Here is a 19,680-nt window from a genome sequence, read left to right as displayed (position 1 = left end):
AGTGCAGAATATAGTGGAACTATTACTTTTCATGATTAGGAAATTATACTTCCATTGATGCAACATAAAATTGCTTTTGGCTTTTCAGCAGCTATGTCATACTGTTGACTCATAGGCAATTTGTGATCAAATACCTTTCCAAGAACCTTTTCATATATCCTACTGTTACCAGACTGTATATTCCCCATTACATTCATTTGTGTTTGATTTTTTTTCCTTACTGGAAGAACTTTGCATTAGTCTCTATAAAAGTTATTTCTGTTATTTCCAGTTGAATTCTCTAATCTAACAAGATTGTTTGTATTTTTTCCTGTCTTCTACAGTGTTAGCTACCTGCCCATTTTTTTTTAATTTGAAAAGCATTCTTTCTATCTCATCATCCAATTCATTGATGAATACTAGAAACAAGATCAGTCCATGGCACCCCAGTTGATATCTCACTCCAGTTCATTGAATAAACACAATGAGCACTCTTTGAATATGGTTTTCAAGCCAGTGGTTGATCTGCCTAATAGACATGCCATCAAGCCCACACTTAATTAGTTTGCCAATCCAAATATCATGGAACACTCTGTCAGGTGCTGTAATGATATGTGGGAACGACCTTGGGAGACAGGAAGAAGAATGGTAGACTAGACAACCATCATGCAAAAGGTATCTTAGCCCACAGAAGGAAAAGGGGTGTGGGAAGCATCTCAGAAGGGACCCTCCCTAGTCTCCCAGAAAGTAAAAGTAAAGGAGTGGAGAAGTGCTTTCAGACTTGCAAGATTAACCTTACAATAAAGGTAGTGTTAGTACTCATGGTTTGTGCTTCTTGTCTGGACTACCTCAAAGGGCCAACAGATGCTTTGCTAAGGTCAAGAAATATTATATCTCCAACATAATCTACTAAGAAAGATACCCAGTCAGAACAGAACAGAAATAGACTCAGTTTAACAAAGCTTGTTCTTGAGAAATCCATGCTGCCTTCTAATAATATCATTGTTTTCATGACACCTACATATTTATTACTTCATGATCTAGCTTAGAATGTCAAATTGATTGTCTTGTTCTTCCCCAGAATCTCCTTCCTTTGTTTTTTTAGATAGAGACATTTTCCCTCCTTCAGTCAAGTGGTACTTCTCCACTACTCCAGGATTCCAAAATCACAATGGATAGAGATTGGCTACACCATCACCAAATTTCTTAAATAACTGAAATTTATTTAAATTCTTAAATACAAAGAAATTCTTTGTATTATTCTTAGTGTCATTCACTGGCCTCCATTCATTCCAGCTTGGCCTTTCTTAAACCCATCTCTACAAATCTAGAATATTTGTTGGACTCTTCCTTAGTAATATGTTTCTCTTTCTACCTCCTGTATGGATGCTTTCTTATTTTAAGATTTTCACCAAGCTTTTTATACTTTTTATGGAACCTCCTGGGCATCCTTCTTTCTTGGGACTGTTTTCAGCTGTGTCTTTTGTATCTCAGTTTTAGCAGCTCTCATACACCTCAAGCTCCTTTTTTCCCATTAGTTTCTCCTGCTATGGAAACCTCTGAATTCATCAATATCTGCTTTCCTGAAGTGCAAGATATGCTTCTCATTACACCCAGCTTTAGTTTCTCTTAATATCAAGACGTTTAGCATTGCATAGTCACTTTCCCCCCAAATTCTCATTACTTCTATTTTATCAGCTAAATCTTCCCTGTTGGTTAGAATCAAGTCAAAAATAGCTGTTCCCCCAAGTGCCTTCCTCCACTTTGTTAAGGAGACAGTTATCAATGAGAGAAGAAAGGGTTATGCTAAATAGAGTTTGTCTCCCTACTGATGGTAGTGCAAGTAAAATCTTCCACCACTACTACATCATGCATTGTCGTAAAAATTTGCATTTTACTTTTGGAAAGCATTATCGATATCTTCCCTCTGACAGGGTGGCTGATAGTGAACATCAATAATACTGCTGCTTTTATTCCATCTTCCTTTTATTTTAACTCAGATTCTTTTAACAGTGCTACCAAGTACTCTCCCTTGGGTTTTTGAATAGACGTCGATATTCTTTTAACCTACAGTGTAAGTCATCCCCACTTTCTATTACTTCTGTCCTTTTGAACAATACATAGCTGTATTCTATGATTGCTCTGATCCAATCATGAGAATCATCACTTTTGCTTCTGCCCCATAAGCATGGAATATGTTTGTGGAAGAACAGAAGAAAATAGCTTCTCATTAATTTAAGGACAGAAGTAGAATGATGTTTGTCTCCCTCTGATTTTTCTTAGTACCAATTTCTATGTGCCCAGTGCAGGCAAACTGCATCCATCTCACTTGGCAACAAGTTTTATGGGTACAGATCAGAACATCAGACTTTCTATATTGTGTCCAACCTCTTTTTCCAATTTCTTCATGCATTATTAAATAATGAAAGAAGGACAGAAGAGGTGGATTTCTGAACATCCCATCTAGCTTTGCATCATATGTGTGTATATGTGTGTGTGTGTGTGTGTGTGCAAACGTCTACCTTCAAGTTTCCACAACTGAACAGCCATTTTAGCAATCCAACTTTTAAAGCTGCCACTATCAATTATAAGTAAGTATGCAATTAAGATTGAAGACTAGAGTCAAGAATCCAAAGGGATCATTATATAAAGACCTGAGATGCATCCTAGCTTTTCTTGTACCTTCTGTCAGGATTCCTCACATCTAAACACATTTATCATTACTCCCCTGGCTGAAGTCACACTATGTTAAGCTACAATATAATTTGTTTGATTCTGGATTAATGTTTAATGTGAAGATAATCATTGTGATTTATTAAACAAGCCAGGCTTAAAATAAGCCATAGTTTTGCATGTTGTATGAATGCAGTTCACAGGGCAATACTTTCTTATAATCCAAGTGCTATAGTATCACTTGAAAGAGCAAAAGAGGGGTACCCAGCAGTAAGCAAAGGATTTTTTATTTCACAAAACCAACACAGTGGTCTTAAATCATTCAGTACAGCAGTGCAAAATGAGGACTATAGACTATTTATCATTAAGTCTTAGACTACGAAGTATATTTAGGTGTTTACAGTTGGCACTGCAATAGTAATGTAAAAGAAATCCATCATAGATGTCTTTTCAGGCCAAAAGCATGATCTGCCAAATCAAAATCTGTCCTGACACAAATGGACACTTAATGCAGGGAGTCAATGGCATTCAACTCCAAATATTTATTAGGCCAAAATTGTATCTAATACTAAATCTGGGAAGTTGACTACAAAAGTGAAGTATATCTGAGGAAACTACATGCCAAACAAGCATATATTAGGGAACATTGCCTAGAAAAGATGCGTATCTTAGATGTCATATACTGTATATATTAGGGGAAGTTATGCATGATAATTGCTGGTGCTTATTTTGTATCTTTTTTTTTCTTAAAAAAGTAAAATCTGAAGACAATTTTATGGCATAGACTTGAAAGTATGCTAATTTGACCAATCCCAATATATTAGTAGGAACTTCTCCATGCACTTATATTCTTTCTGGCTATAACATTCCAGCTAGTATATAATACTGTACATGTTTGTTTTCTACATTTTGCCCAAGGAAAAGAGAGAAAAAAGTCTAGATGCAAAGTCTGACTTCCACATAAACAGAGAGATAGAGAGAGATGACCACATGTGAAGTGATAGGCCACAGATCTAACAATACATCTCATTGCTACGGTAGGAGGAATCAGTGTCCATCAGATTGCTGGTTCATATGTTTGATCAAAATCAAGTGTGGGCTTATCCAGAAAGATACTCAGACTCAATGGCACATATGTATACAACCAACGGTCAATCACTCTAGTATTGTTCTCCCAAAAGATAGCAGTGCCAAATGTTCTCGGAGCAGCCTATCTTTCCTTCTCTGTCCCCTGCCTGCACACATCTACCTCTTATTTTCTCAATGTCAACTCTATTACAGGGTGCAGTGCAAATGGGTTTGCCTGTACAGAAGCAGCAGACTGGAAGCAAGTGCAGTTAGCAGGAAATTTGTCCTGAAAATTAGCTGTTCATAAACTTATGTAAATTTTCCGCAGCTAAGAATCTTGCCATTGAAATAGGACTTTGCTCCCTTGATAATATCTCTATTAAAAGTAAACAGGTATAATTATCCCATCAATACATCTTGAAGTTTTATCTTTTCCTGGCAAACACACTTCCCTTGATCTATGCCAGTTGGGAGTCATTAATTCATTGAGAAGCATTATAAGGATAGGAAGCATTAGATTCTACTCCCCCTCTTTCATCTCCTTTCTGAGTTATTGTGAGCTTATTTACACTAAAAGCCAGTATGGTGTTGTGGTTACAGTATGGGACTAGGACTGAAAAGATTGGGGAGTCAGGAAAGCTGGGTGCCTTGGGCCAATCACTATCACTCAGCTCAACCCATCTCATAGAGCTGGTCTAACCAGAAATTAGAGAAGGGAGTGCTGTGTGTAAATCTAACCAATAAAAAAGAAATTGGAATCTTAAAGAAACAGATCTGCTCTCCAAGAGGTTCCCAGATAGCTGTTCCTAGAAGTACCTGCTGCTTCATTGTAAGTTATATACTGAATTGCAACAGAGTTTCCGGACTTTAGCAATTATAGCCCTTCTTGGCTGTGGACATCATACCTTGTTGCATACACACCACTAGACATGATTAAGTGGCTGGTGTCTATAACAAAGGAAACTGGTTTTTTTTCCAGTCAATTTTAAAGTTTTACTGGTATGCTAGAACCCAGTCAATTGTTACTAGGGTTTTATAGCATTTTGCATTCAATTCCAAAAAGGGGATCTGGATGCATGCAAGACTGCAAATGTAGCAGGCGCATAGAGAATGGAGGTCTTTTAGTATCGCAACTAGCAATTGTTAGGGCTGCACAATGAATTGGCTTCACTTCCCAAAAGGTGCTTCGGCATGTTCAGGAGGGCGAATGTACCACCTCTTTAATACAGCCAGACCTCTGCAGTAGCTGTAGAGGGCAGATACCTGATCCTGGGAGAAGATGTAGCTAATTTAAAATGTTGCAGGTAGGTTTTACATTCACTCTCTTCATGCCTTCCTACATGGTCTAGAGCACTCTTTTGGAATTCCATCTAAAGCATGTACAAACCTAATGGGCTCTAGGCATGCCTTTTCCAGAATCAAAGTGGTTTGCCTCCTCAATGCCAGTTTTGCCCTCATATCAACCTTGCGGACTTTCCGGAGGCACCTTTTTGGCTCCTGTGAGAAACAGGCTCTGGATACTAATAGAGGCAAATATATGTAGCTCAGGGTTGAACTGTGGAGTCCTTGGGGTTCTCTGAGCTTGGTTCTTTTCTTGCAAACGTTTCATTACCTGGCTAGGTAACATCTTCAGTAACTGAAGATGTTGCCTAGCCGGGTAATAAAACATTTGCAAGAAAAGAACCAAGCTCAGAGAACCCCAAGGGCTCCACAGGCTGTGGATAGATTAGGTCTATGACCTAATTAAGTAACTTTTTTAGAAGACAGAAAAGAACTATTCTTCCCCAAACTTTATTTATTTATTCAATTTAAATAGCCGCCCATCTCAGACCAGTGACCCATCACCTGGATTAATACATTCATATCCAGTTTGTTATCTGAATTTCCCATTCTAGCAGCAATTGTTGAAGCTTATAATAACCTATTTGGGGGGGGGGGAAGAGCTACAGTACATTTGCATTCTACTCTTTATTCATGGATCTCAGGGCAGTGAGGATACATGGAAACAAACCACTTTTATTGATGTAACCTCTTATTTCTCCTGTTCTGTTCTTTATTTTGTGCCATACTTCATTCGCAATTGGAAAATTTTCTACAGTTAACTCTGAACTTAGAGAATACATTCTTAGCTGTAGCTTTCTGTTAATCTAATCTTTTCTCTTTTGTTATTTGTGTGTATGTGTGTTGTGTCCAGGCATGTAGTATATAGGGATGAATGTGTCTATAGTATGGTTGTTTGAATAATTTAATCTTTATAAATTGTAAGACCAACTTCTGGACTAAATAATTTTGTGCTTCATCAAATGTCAGAATACATTTCTTGGCTAAAAATAAAACAAAACAAGAAACCGAACTGCATTTTTAAATGCCATATTTTAAAATGCATTTAGGGAAATGTATACTTTGAAATAAAATACATCTGTGTGTGTAGCAGATCCATAAATAAAAAGCAAATAATTGATGGATTTAAACATTGGCAGATGCAGAAACAGGATTGATGCATGAAGAAACAAGAAAGAGATGCATACAAGAAAGATTCAGTTGTCAATCTCTCATATAACTAAAGCAAAACAAAAAAAGGAATCTGCATTCATATGATTGTCTCAAGATTATTTGCTATTTTACTGATAGAGATGTGTCATACTATGAGGCTATGGGAATCATAAAAAGAGGCTGCAGTTAGCCCCAGGGAACAGAATATACTCTTTTTCCAGTGTTTTATTCTGATTTTCCATATTTGTTATCAGAGATACATTGATTGCATAATTGCACAATATATTAATCAAATACTAAACCAAACTAAATGAGTCTGTAAAGTCGATACAAGCCCCTTTATAGCTCGGTTGATACAACATGCTAAGCTATAATTTCATTGGTTTTGGTTAGCCACTATGGTTTGTAAGCCTTGATTTATGGTTTAGCATGTTGAATAAGCACAACATAGTCTTTTTCTATGGCTTTAAGTTTATATTTAAGCAAAAGTTTTTATTCTGACATGTTGATTTTTCTGGTTCCTTGAAGGAAAATGTGATTGTTTCAGTACTGTTTTTCCCCTGTGTTTTATCCAGGTACATGCACATCTTGATAATGTAGCCAGAACACAGTGTATAATGATTAATGTTAATGAAGCAGAAAAGGATTCATCAGCTTCACGCTGGGAACATTTTTTTATTATTTTAATTAGGTGATGGGGGAGGAGGAGAAAAATTAGAAATTTTCCTTGTTTTTCATCAATATACCTGCACACATTGGTGACGTAACAGCAGAACACACTGTAATTGGATTTCTAATGAAGCAGTGGAAAAATATATCAGCTTCACCTCAGGATAAAGATCAGAAAATCTTGCACTCTAATGTTGGTGAGAGGCTATATTACACAAACAGTACAGAAGGTCATGAGTTCAGTTTGTGGCACCTCCAAGAAAAACTGAAGAAAATGCCTGTCTTCTGTTCTGGGAAGTCCTTTCTAGTCAGTCTAGACTGCACTGAGTTGGTCTTTGGCTTGGAAGGAGAGAGCGAACCATTTAGGTTAGTGGTAGTGATGTAATACTCAGGGCACAAATAAATCATATTTTGTTCGCTTGCTGGTTTTTCATTTTCTCAGTTTGTCTCCATGGTATCAGGGATTTAAATCCTGTATGTTTATTCTTTTCCTATTTTTTATAGAAAAAAGTTGTGTATTTTTTATTATTAATAACATTGGTGCTTGCATATGAACTACATGTTTCTGCAGCACAATGAGCCAAAAAAAAAAAATTGTTGAAAGCACAGACAAAAACAGGACCCATGTAAAGGATTAAGGTGCAATAGACTGTTTCTTTTCCTGCTGATCTCTCAGTGCATGTAATGGAAATGTACTGTTTTTACTAGGGATGCTAGGGGAAATGGGGATGGGGAGTCATATAATTCTGGCAATATCAAAATCAAATGAATAAATAAATAATAAAAATCCAGTATGAGCCAACTTGCTTTATAATTCCCCAGTTAGTAAGTAGATTGGAATCTACTTATCCTTCTATTTTCATAGTTTTCTGAAATTTATTACAAAATGTCTGGTCAAAAATATTCAAAGATATCTAAGACATGTATTTGGGGATTACATCTGTACTGTATGCTTTTTTAGGCTGAAATGCATACAAAAATGGGAACTGTATGGGAGAAGAAGAATGAGAGCATCTGTCCAATCTTTTTCTGCTAAATCATAGACTGTTGTGGAAATAAGAATGGCATCGACTTGTAAATGAACACATGCGTAACTGACATGGCATTGATTGATCAGCTTATCCATAATTCCAACCATTCCCAAGGATTCTCCTTTTCTAGCTCATCCCAGCTGAAATAATTGTTAGATCTACCTTAAAAATGAAAAATGAATTATCCAGAAAACATGTCCCATGTGTTTGCTTATCAGATTTGGACTTCTTTTGTAACCAAAGTGACTTGTAATGGTTCAGAAGTTCCATTCATAGCTGTTTTCCCTATGGGTCCATTCACAGACATATTCATGCAGGAAAATGGGATTGTATACCCTAGAAGTGCTTGAAAGGAGGGAGGGGGAAATCTTTTGTGGTTCCAGAAGGAAAGCAAATGCCATTAGATTTTCTTGCTATAACTGTGTTCCTTTCAGGGTAACATATGATCATATTGATTGGATTTACCAGTCCTAACTTATGGGGCTTTTGGGGGGGAATGGGAATGGCTTAGCACCTGTATTAAGCACACCCAGTGAGATGGTGGCAATTTCCTTTCTGTGCTCTTGGGATTCTACCCCCCACTCTAAAATTGACTAGAGAGAAAGTTCTCCCTCCATCAAAGGACCCAGGTGGTTCTTTAGTCAAGGACATTTTTTTTCTCAATGCTGATTTTAGGAACAAATCTAGAGGCATCTATTGGTACTGAAAATTCTCCCTTGCCCAACATTATATTGAAAGGGCACAAGGCCACCCTCAATAAAGACCCTCTTATTACAGGTGTCCTGGCAGGAGGGTGGTTTCACACCTTTCCAGCAGATTTTCAATAGAAGGCTTTATTCCTCAATGGAAGTCTACGGAAGGACCTTTTCCATAAAATGTCTGTAGAACCCAAACCTCCCCAAACCAAGATCACCTGAAAGTTGGTGGTTAAAGCTGGGCACAAATACCTTTCAAATTTTTCCATCAAATTTATGGGTAGAGACACTGGTAGATCGTTTCTCTGAAATGTATTATATAAAATCAATCAATCAATCAATCAATCAATCAATCATGGGGGATGAGAAATTCTCCAATAATTTTTGAAGAGCAAGACTCATTTTCAATGTTGAATGTAGACACATTCTATGTGTGTGTGTGTATACGTATATGTGTGTTTCTGTTTGTGAGCATTCCTGACAGCAAGAATCTGATCTGAGCAAGGAATCAGGTGTTCTGTAACTATAACAGAAAGGAGATTTATTTACAGGTAGTACTATATTGGGATAGGCAAAACGTGGCACCTAGATAACTACATCCTGCCAAGAGAAGGATCAAAGACCATGTGCTCTGTGCTTATGTGCCTAGGAAGAAAAGCAGAAGGAAGCAACCTGAGATTAGCAATCTCTCTGTCAGGCCTAGCCCAAGGAACTCCTGGAGACCATGCAGGTTCAGTCAGCAAGGTTTATTAGCTAGCGCTTGTTTACAGAATCTTCTCAGACTGACCAGTAGTTCCCAGGCACAAGTCTCTACTATCTTCTGGAATGTTTAGGGTTGCGCCAGCTTTCTCCGCTTATCTCCAGAGCGTTGCTCTGGAGACGAGAGCACTGTTTTCACCCCCCTTCCTCCATTCCAGTCCATCACACTCTCAGATAAAGACCAGGGACAGGGACAGAAAATAAAGGGACACAGAATAAAATGTTAACTCTCTATCCACGCCCCATTGTCCCTTTCAGTCAGTAGGTCATGAGGACTGAAGAATCAACGACACTAAGTCATGCTCCCAACACTTTGTCCGGAGAAAGGCATTCCCCCATGATATCTTCCCTTGTGACTTAACAGAAGCTTGGGAAAACACAGAGGCTATAAGCTGCTAGAAAAAAGATGATACAACGAAAGGCAGAAAGACAGGCATACGCATTTCTCAAATATACGCCCAAAACCATGTTCCATGATAGTTTCCTCCTTTCTAAATGATTAAGCTTGACACTTGTGTGGTCTTTCTGGGAGATGCAAATTGCTGCTGATATTACAACCTGGCGGCGGTGGCAGTGATGAAGGCCAGACCTGCAGCTGAGTTGAGGATGTTGGTGGAGACGAGACCAGCTGGGCTGAGAGGGACTGTGGAGCCGAGGCCAAAGCCCAATGCTGCAGGTTCCGGCGGTGGCGGTGAGAGCACTGGCAGTGAGGCCAAGGCTGGCCCGGTTGCAATGGCCAAGCTGGAGGTCAAAGCCCGAAGGCCCACAGAGATATTGGGACCTGGGGGGTCTGTCTTTTTAGCCCCCTAAGGTGATTGGGGTGGCAACCTCCAGGTTAGGGCCTGGGAGTGACTGGTGTGGTTGTGGTGTGGGCCTGTTGGTGGTTGTTGTGTGAATGTGCTTCCTCTTCCCAGGTGTGAGGAGTGGATGTTGCCCCTCTTCTCACTGACTAGTGAGAGAGACCAGTTGAGAGAGGGGGTGTTGTAAGGGTAGTGGGAGTTGGGGGGACTAAGCCCCTGTTGGCGCTGAGAGCTAGTAGCTGAAGTGCCGTGGGGGCCCATCCCCTCCCCCCCCCAATAATCCTCTCAAGCTGATTGCTGGTCAGTTTAGTTTTCTGAATGGCTGATGCGATGCTGACCCCTAGTCCGGAGGCCAGGATTGGGTCTAGCAGGGTGGGTAAGGGTATTCTAGTGGTGAAGGGCATGGGATGTTATGACGGGAGCTGGAGGGCAGGCCATTTCAGGGGAAGACGCCCCCAATATATGATACCGGTGATGTGTTCTAGCCCTCTGTGCTCCAACCCAGACCCTGGTCAGTGGACCTACAGAGGCCCAGGCTTTCGGCTGCTGCTGATGAATGCCAGGTCAGTCAATAATAAGCACTCCCTTATTCATGACCTTATTGGGGAGGAGCAGGCCAACTGGCATGCATTACTGAGACCTGGCTAACACCAGAAGGAGATGTTGCCCTTTCAGAAATGTGTCCAGCTGGGTTTAGGGTTTGGCACCAGCCAAGAATCCAGGGGAGGGGAGGGGGTATGGCAGTGGTCATCCGGGAATCTCGGCAGGCCTTCAGGACTCTGCGCCACAAGTTGCTGGATGTGAGACCCTGTTCCTGAGGATGGGCTCACAGGATCAGTTGGGAATTTTACTTCTGTACCAGCCTCCCTGCTGTGTAGCAACCTCCCTGCCTGAGCTGCTGGAGGCCATCTCAGGGTTGGCGGAGTTCCCCAGGCCTCACAGGCAGCTTGGGAGTTCATGGCTACCATGGTGGCCTTGGGCCTATCCCAGGTATCTATGGCCCAACTTGGGACAGTGGCCACATTCCAGACGTAGTTTTCTTGTCAGAGCAGTGGCAACGTGATCTGCTGGGGGATTTGGTATTGTCCTCTTTGTCATGGGCAGACCACCCCCTGATGGCCTTGAGATTTTCCTATGCTGTCCCCCTCCACAGGGAGGCAGGACCTATTCAAACAGTCGGCCCTGGTGACTGATAGACCTACAAGGGTTCCAAAGGGAGCTGGGATTTGTTCCTGAGGCCTTGCTGCATGATCCGGTGGCGGCCCTGGCCATAGCTTGGAATAAGGAGATGGCCAAGGCCTTGGACAGGATCGCACCTGTGTGTCCTCTCTTGGTCCATCATCCCCGGCACTCCCCATGGTTTATGGAGGAGTTAAAGGTGCTGAAAAGGACCAAGAGATGTCTAGAGCACCACTGGTGGAAAACTAAGGACGAGTCTGACTGAACATGGGTTAGAGCCGCTATTAAGGCCTACCTCGTGGTGGTAAGGGCAGTGAAATGCCATTATTTCTCCACTCTTATTGCATCCTCAGAGGGTCGCCTTGTTCCAGGTCACCTAGTCCCTCCTGGGTAAGGACAGTTCAGAGGACCATCTACAGGGCCGTACAGAGGAATTTGCTGAACACCTGATGGATAAAATCGCTCAGATCTATTCCCAGTTGGAGGCTAAGCATGATGCAGTTCTGGTGGAGACACCCAGGGGGTGGACTTACCCGGTTATCTGGGAACGGTTTGATCCTGTTGGACCTGAGGAAGTGGACAGGATCCTTGGGTCTGCTACTGCAGCCACCTGTGCATTAGATCCTTGCCCCTCCTAGTTGGTTAAAGCACTTCATGTTGTGCCTCAGTTACGCCCCTTCCTAGACCAGGAGGCCCTCCACGCGGTCACTCATGCTCTGGTCACCTCCAGTTTGGATTACTGTAATGCGCTCTGTGTGAGGCTACCCTTGAAGAGTATTCAGAAGCTACAGCTGGTGCAAAATATAGTGGTGCAGACAGTTTTGAATGCCCCTAGGGTGGCACATATAACACCTCTGTTACGCGAGCTGCATTGGTTGCTGGTTTACTTCTGGGTCCAATTCAAGGTGTTGGTTATCACCTTTAGAGCCTTCCACGGCACAGGACCAGGTTATCTGAAGAGCCATCTCGCCCCCGTTATATCCGCCTGCCCCACTCTGTCCGGCAGAAGGGGCATGTTGTGGACCCCACCAGTCAAGGAATTCTGGCTGGCGGGGTCTAGGAAGAGGGCCTTTTCTGCCATGGCCCCTGCCCTGTGGAACAGCTTGCCACCTGAGGTGTGGGCTTCCCCACTCTCCTGGCCTTCTAAAAAGGTGTAAAAACATGGCTATGCCACATGGCCTGGGGGCCTGATGGGGACTTGCATTGCTGGAAGTGGCTGGTGGGATGATTGATACCGCTCCCCCCATCATCTTGAATTGTATACTGGCTTTTATAGAGTTGTTACTTGTGATTTTAATTGGGGATATTTATATCTTTATTGCTTTTATTGTCTTGGATTTTAATTGTAAGCTGCCCAGAGTCACCCTCTGGGGGAGATGGGCGGCATATAAATTTAATAATAAATAAATAAACAAACAAACAAACCTTCCTGAACATGGTCTGCTGTCAGAATGCATAGAAGAGACAGGGAGGGACAAACAATGAAACTTGCATCTGCTTTAACTACAAGAGCTGAGGGGCAACCACATGTTTTGTTCTCATATGCTCATCAGCTGAAATCAGGATTACTTGGACAGAAAAATGAAACGAAGTTTAACTTTCCACACTGAAGTTTACAATCACCAAAGGCATTCTATGCTTTATGTATGTCTCTGCCATCCTTGACCACAATGCACTGAGCAAATTAAGACAATTATGCAAATCTGCTTAAGATGCAGCATTTGGGCTCGCCAAGCCTGTCATGCAAGGGAGAATTTGGTGAGCAAGGGATATTAATGGGAGAATAAGTGTGAGTTTTCAAGAGCTGGAGAAAAAAACATGATTACTATTATTTTTTTGATGAAGGAATGCTTACAAATCCTTCCTTCTGGATGTTTGCATTTCTTGCTTCAAACAGAAATCCCACTCTCTAAGCAACATAGGTGGGCATAATTTTGCCCTTCCCTGAAGAGAAGGAGAATAAAACTCCATGGCTGTGGCTGGACTGGCAAATGGCTAGACTATTTGGGCCACCACCCATAAATTAGCTTTGGTCTATGGGGAGAATATTTTTGCATCTCCTCTACCATACCAGAGAGGCAAGAGTCAGTATGAATTCATTTGGCATACTACAGTATACTTGTGGAGGGAGGGAGGGAGGGAGGGGGCGGAGAGAGAGGAATTTAGGCATGGGCCTTCCCAGTCGTATTCCAGTATGCTAAGCAATTTACCACACTGGCTAAAACATCTCATTTTGAAGTGATTGAATTATAAGGGTTGAAGGGGCACAGCCCCTTAGATGGCTCCACTATGATTTATTTACTTGTTTATTTATTATTTATTTGTTTAGAAAATGTGTATGGCCACCCAACTCACACACAGTGACTCCGGGCAGCTCATGAAGTGAAATCCCCAGTACAAAAACCCATCAGTATCCACCCTCCGCAGGGGCCAAAAACACATTCAACACAACCACTCGATCAGCTCCTTTTCAGCTTGGGGTCCGCAGGCCCACTGGCAAAACCATGTCTTCAGGGCCTCCCAGAACAACATCAAGGTGGGGGCCAACCTTAATTCAGTGGGAATAACATCCCACAGGGAGGGGGCCACCATGGAAAAAGCCCTTCTTCGTGGTCCCATCAGATGTACTTCCCTCAGCGATGGGACCCACAACATACCCATCCTCCCTGCGCTGGTGGGCCAGTTAGATGTAACTGGGGAAAGGTGGTCCTGCAAATAACCAGGCCCCAAGCCATGTAAGGCTTTAAAGGTGATAACCAGCACCTTGAATTGGACCCAGAAGCAGATCAGCAACCAATGCAGCTTCCGCAAAAGAGGTGACACATGTGCAAATCTTGCGCATAGGTCTTGCGCAGAACTATGTAGGCTGCTGCATTTTGAACCAACTGAAGCTTCCAAATAGTCTTCAAGGGCAGCCCCATGTAGAGCATGTTACAATAGTCCAAGCGGGAGGTGACTAGGGCGTGGGTGACTGTGAGAATGTTTGATATTCTGCTTTCTCCATGGGGTTTGTATATTTTAAAATTTAAAATTTTTAAACCTTTTGATAATGCTTGCATTTTAATAATCACTTTTTTATCTTTTATCTTTTATAATGACTGTTTTTATCCATTTGTTATTTTATTCAATTGTTGTATGCCGCCCAGTCGCTTTGTGTGAGATGGGTGGCTATATAAATGTGATATATAAACAAACAAACAAACAAACAAACAAACCCACATACGTCTGAGTCCCTCTTCAGAAATACACCAGCTGTCTCTGACTATGATGATTCTATTGGCTTTAATTATGGTGACCCTGGCTTCTGACCTACCAGCCCCATTAGGCACTAATAATAAGCAGTGTTGCTTAATTACATCACTATTGGCAAGTTCTGGGTGTGTCAGGAGGCAAGAGGAGAATTAGGTAGGCTGAAAAAATGTCTCAAGGCATTGTGAGGTCAAGAGGAGTTTATCCAGACCTATATCTCAAAGCATATTGGCTTGAAGGTCATGGGAGGAGTAATTCCTTTGGGTCCTGAGAGCTACATTAACCACCATTTCCAGGCTTATGTCTCCTCAGCTCAGTTGTAATTATGGATCTATGACATCAAGCTAGGATAGGACTGTACGAACAAGCAAGTAGCAAAACACATTTTTTCTTTGCTTGGGCCCCAGAGAAAATATACGAAGAAAAGTTGGATCTAATTAATACCATATCATTGTAGACCAGCAAATAAAGTTATTGCTGGTACATGAGTCCTCCAATTTATTTGGTCTTGTCATTCTGGCTTATAAACGTTAATAATACATTCACTAATAGGTTCTGTATGGAAGACCAATGTCATTTTTAAAAAGTAATAATAACATTAGCCTATGGCAACTTACCATCGGTTATGGGGTTACAAAATTCTGTATCTGGGTATGCAAAGGAAACAAGCTTGAATTTATAACAGAAGCCCTAGAAGAAAATGATAGCAAAACATTTCTCTCTTGCTGCCCAGAAAACAACAGGGAAATGTCCACCTATTCTCCAAGTGACAAGCTTGACTCCAAGGTGTCTTTACCTTTATATAATAGAAGAAGACAACTTTAAGAACTTCTTTCCATTCACACTGATGAGGGAGTAGGGATAGGCTTTATACTACCAAGCAAGATTCACTAGTTAGGTATGGGTTGGAAAATACAGAGCAATTACCCAATACGCCTTTTCCCAGTCACATCTATGCATCCCATCAGGTCTGGCAGAAGGGGCATGTTATGGGTTCCATCCACTGTCATCTGGTGGGACCCAGGAAAGCTCCTTTTCTGCTGCAGCCCCCACCTTTTGGAACATCATTCCCCCTGAGGATGGCTATTGGTCTTCCAGAAGGGCCTGAAGACATGGCTGTGCCATCATGCCTGGGGATCTGGTAGTGGTGGTATGGAGCTGAAAAATGGCTGTAATGTTAGAGAGATTGATTGCGTTTTCCTACAGATTATGTTTTTAACTTTTTAAACAGTTTTTATTGTGTTAATGGTCTTTTGTTGTTATGATTTTGATTATTTTTTCCACTTTGTGTATGTGTATGTGTGTTTAACTCTGTAAGCCACCCAGAGCCACATATGTGAGATGGGCAGCGATATAAATTGGACAAATAAGTAAATAAAATTAATTGAACTACAGGACACTATAGTATCTCATCAGTGCAATCCTGGAGCAAAGGTAACAGCATCTGAAACTTCCCTTCCACAGGCTGCCCCAGGCCTTGCTCCTGTCTCAAGACTCACTGGTGCTAATTAACAGCTTCACACTCCCAAGTGCTCTTGGAGTGTCTGGGTCATTTTTCCTCCTGAAGTCCTAATAGCCACATCACCAGGTCATCTCTGTCTAACTGTTCTGCATGGAATATGCAGCCTGCAAAAAAGGTATGGAAGGAAAATTCCACAAGCTGCAATAAGTGTGATTTGTCTGTTTGTTTTTAATAGATTACCAGCTTCATTAAATGGAATACTTTTTCTTCCCTTTAAATTTACCCCCCCCCCAAAAAAAAACGCTTCTCATGGTTTGTGCCACTACAGAACCAAAGCATGGCACAGTAAGTGAGGAGTGGAGCAAAAGAAATTAAACGTTTGAGTGGCTCTTCTTATAGGAAGCCACTTGTGACAGAAGAAGATATTGGTAGGGATATGTCGGGAAGATAATGTTTAGTTCAAGTGGGAAAATGACTACTGAAAAGGAGGTCCCCTGCTGATTACACAGAAACTGGATGTGATTCAGGAAGAGATCTAACCTTCCACACCAGCCTTAGAAAGTCACGGTGAATCTCAGAGTCTCCTCCTACTTACCGTTGAATGTTCTGATGCTAAAGGAGAGTTCCTCCTCTTATCCTGATACACATTTGGCCCATGGATTCAATCTCACAGACTTCAGTGACCGTTCATTCAGTGATATAGTCAGGTGACTCCTAGACAGTGGGACTGGTCCAGCTTTCACTGGCCATTTTAGACTGGTGCAGGAATGCCCCCTCTCCTCTGCCCCCAGGCCCTCTTCTGCAGGGCCATTCTTTTCTGGGCATCAGGAGATCCCAGATCTTTCAAACCAGCCTTTTTCCCAGTACCCACCAAGTCCCCAAGCTAATCACGGGCTCAGAAAACTGGCTTTGAAACAGGGCTCATCCCCCAACAGGTAAAAGACACTGAGGTGTCTTTGTGGTGTGCCAGGGGATAGACTTCCCCATTGCACTGTGCAACATTCCTGTGTGCTTGAGGCAAAACCTGGAAAGCAGAGGCCAAAATGATATAAGGAAATGGGATACCCGGACCAAATATTACAGGCAGGGCTGTGGACCTTGATATGGGGTTTTCTTTCTTGTAATACTGAATTTCATTTCCTGCAACATTTACTTTGACACCTTGATTTATTTTGTTTAGAATAAGCAAGGGAAAAAAGCTAGGGATGATCAGGGAGCACACTATTCAGACTGAATCAGCAACTGTTAAATACTAATCAGCCCAATCCTGCTCTGATCCTGTTTGCTCTTCCTTTTCTTACCCCGCCTCAGAGAAATCCTGCATTATTTAAGAAGATTACTTTTCCTTGCTTAATTTAGTCTGGAGTCACTTTGCTGGGAGGAGAGAGTATTTTTAACAAACGTTCAGCATTAAAAAGAATCCTTTGCTATGGCAAGGGGGTGCGGGGCTCGCCTGTTTAAAAAAGGATCACCCTAAATAAGCTTCAGTCCCAAGAAACATTGCTTTTTCATGCTAAGCCAGCTTTGTTTACCCTCAGCAGTTATGCAGCATTGTTAAATCATCACTTTCACCACAGGAACCTTGATTAGCTGGGCTCATTCTATGAAAGAGGATGAGGTCCCCTATCTAAAGAAGAGGGAGTAGTGAAGAAGGAGTAGCAGTTACACAGCACGTGTGTGGGAAAGGCAATGATGTTTCTCATAGCAAAGATTTGCTTTAGGGATATTTTAGGGTACCAAAATCACCCCTTTTTTCCTGTGAAATTAAGGCAGGCAAACATTAGCAATAGCTTTGGTTTTAAGAAGGCGAATGACATGAAGTTATCTATAATGCTTTGAGATCCTACTAATGTTACCATGCTCTATCTGAGAAAAGCAGCATTATTTGGGCCTTATATACATCACAAGGAGCTTTTGTAGCTGTTGATCATGTAAACATGAATATCATTTTGTCAGTTTTCATGCATTAAATAATTTTCTGTCACTCTTTAAAGAAGAGAAAGAAAAACGCATATGAGAGAGTGTATGGATAATGCCATTATATAGGTTAGCCACTAGATGGCGCTAGCCACAAAATACCTGGGTGATTTTTTTCCTTAATAATCTGTTATTGTATCAGATAATTCTTCTCTAAATTCTGGACTGGTAGGTCTTCTGTGCCTTTCATAGTATGAGGAATCTAAATCTGTGAGAGCAAGGCATTCGATCCAATGTGATGAAACAGAAAGCCCTTCAGTTTTAAGTTACTTTCAGACAACTACCACAGGATGGGAATGGGTTAAAAACAAGCCTTCCATGCTGATTAACAAAAGTGTACATACAGTAAATGCCATGCTTAGATTATGGGAGAAAACCCACCTCTGAAGTTCTTTCAAAGAGACTGTGATCTTCAGACTATGGCCCAGGATGAAAAGGACAGCTAATATATCTGCCCATTGGACCATCTCCCCCAGTGGACCCCCTTTTAATACACGAGGGCTGAAAACATCTCCTGATTCTTCTGTCAAGAAGCCAATATGGATCAAAATCTAAAAAAGCAAAAAAAGAGAGGGGGGATAGTTGTAAAAGTGATAGGGCTTTAGGAAGGCAAAAAATGAACTACAGAGCATAGCACAGTTGAATCTCTGTGCCTTACACCTGTAACACCATACACAATGGACAAGCAACTAATTTAATTTTGTACCTGCTTCTGATCTCTGTGTTTGCCCTCCAGCTTCTGTTCCAGTTTATGCGAAGCCCTTAGCCACTGTGTGGCCAAATGACGGATCCGTTTCTTCATGAAGATCAAGGACTCCTTGCCACTGCCAATTAGCTCCAGAAGATAGGAGAGGTCTCTCTGAAAAGCCGCCTAGGAGAACAAAAAACAATAGCCTTCCTATTCATGCAAGGCTCAGTGATCTTCATAAAGACTTATCGCTTGGCATATGGGCTTCTTCTGTCCATTGCCTCTTTGGGCAAGATTAAAGATACTACTGGAATGGTTTAGTACAATATGGTGAATTTAGGATAGTACACTGAGGATTATCTTGAAAGTTAATTGTCAGATACAGGCTATTGGTATAGTGAAGGGATAAAAGTACAAACTACAACAAGTTGTTGCAACGTGGAATGCCCCTGTTCATGTTTCCAGCCAGCCATGTCCTTCTCCAGGATACTGATTTGCTTTCTTGTATCCTGTGACCACTGACAAGTGTTCAGCATATTTGATGAAGTTTTCCGATTAGGGTTGTATTTTTTCCCCCATAACATTTATTTTATAGTTCTATAGGTCTTAGACCATGCAGCAGTGATCTTGATGTTTCTCAGTGGCTTCATTTGGTCTATTGCCTTAGGAGCACCCACCAGTTGAATTCATGACCCCAAAGTGTGACCACTCTATGCTCAATAGATAATGTAAGACCACCAGGGAATTCCAGGAGTATAAACTAGGCTGGTAAGTCTAAAAACATCCTAGATGGGGGCAATGACAAACTACTTCCAAACTGTTATCAGAAAAGCAGTAGAGATGTGTCCGTATAGTCACCAGGAACTATATGACTGAAAATAGATTTTACCTTTTGTATGCATCAAAACACAAATTCATGCATTTTCCACTATTCATGTAATCTGTACATCAGCAGCTG

General features: G+C 41.5%; 1 protein-coding gene across 1 annotated transcript in view; it reads right to left on the bottom strand.

Moving 5' to 3' along the window:
- The window catches only part of MGAT5B (alpha-1,6-mannosylglycoprotein 6-beta-N-acetylglucosaminyltransferase B), a 222,826-nt gene that overhangs the window by 75,091 nt on the left and 128,055 nt on the right, over positions 1–19,680 (bottom strand). The window contains exons 7-8 of the mRNA XM_088134743.1: positions 18,741–18,905; positions 18,416–18,585 (exon numbers count right to left, since the gene is read on the bottom strand). Coding sequence (XP_087990869.1) covers positions 18,416–18,585; positions 18,741–18,905 — 335 coding nt within the window. The remainder of the gene's footprint in view (positions 1–18,415; positions 18,586–18,740; positions 18,906–19,680) is intronic.

This window comes from Python bivittatus, unplaced genomic scaffold (genome assembly GCF_059951505.1).
Source record: "Python bivittatus isolate LINGU-HERP-01145 unplaced genomic scaffold, Pbiv_v1 ctg000080_np1212, whole genome shotgun sequence".
NCBI classification, from domain to species: Eukaryota; Metazoa; Chordata; class Lepidosauria; order Squamata; family Pythonidae; genus Python; species Python bivittatus.
This window is presented reverse-complemented; position numbering and strand designations above follow the sequence as displayed.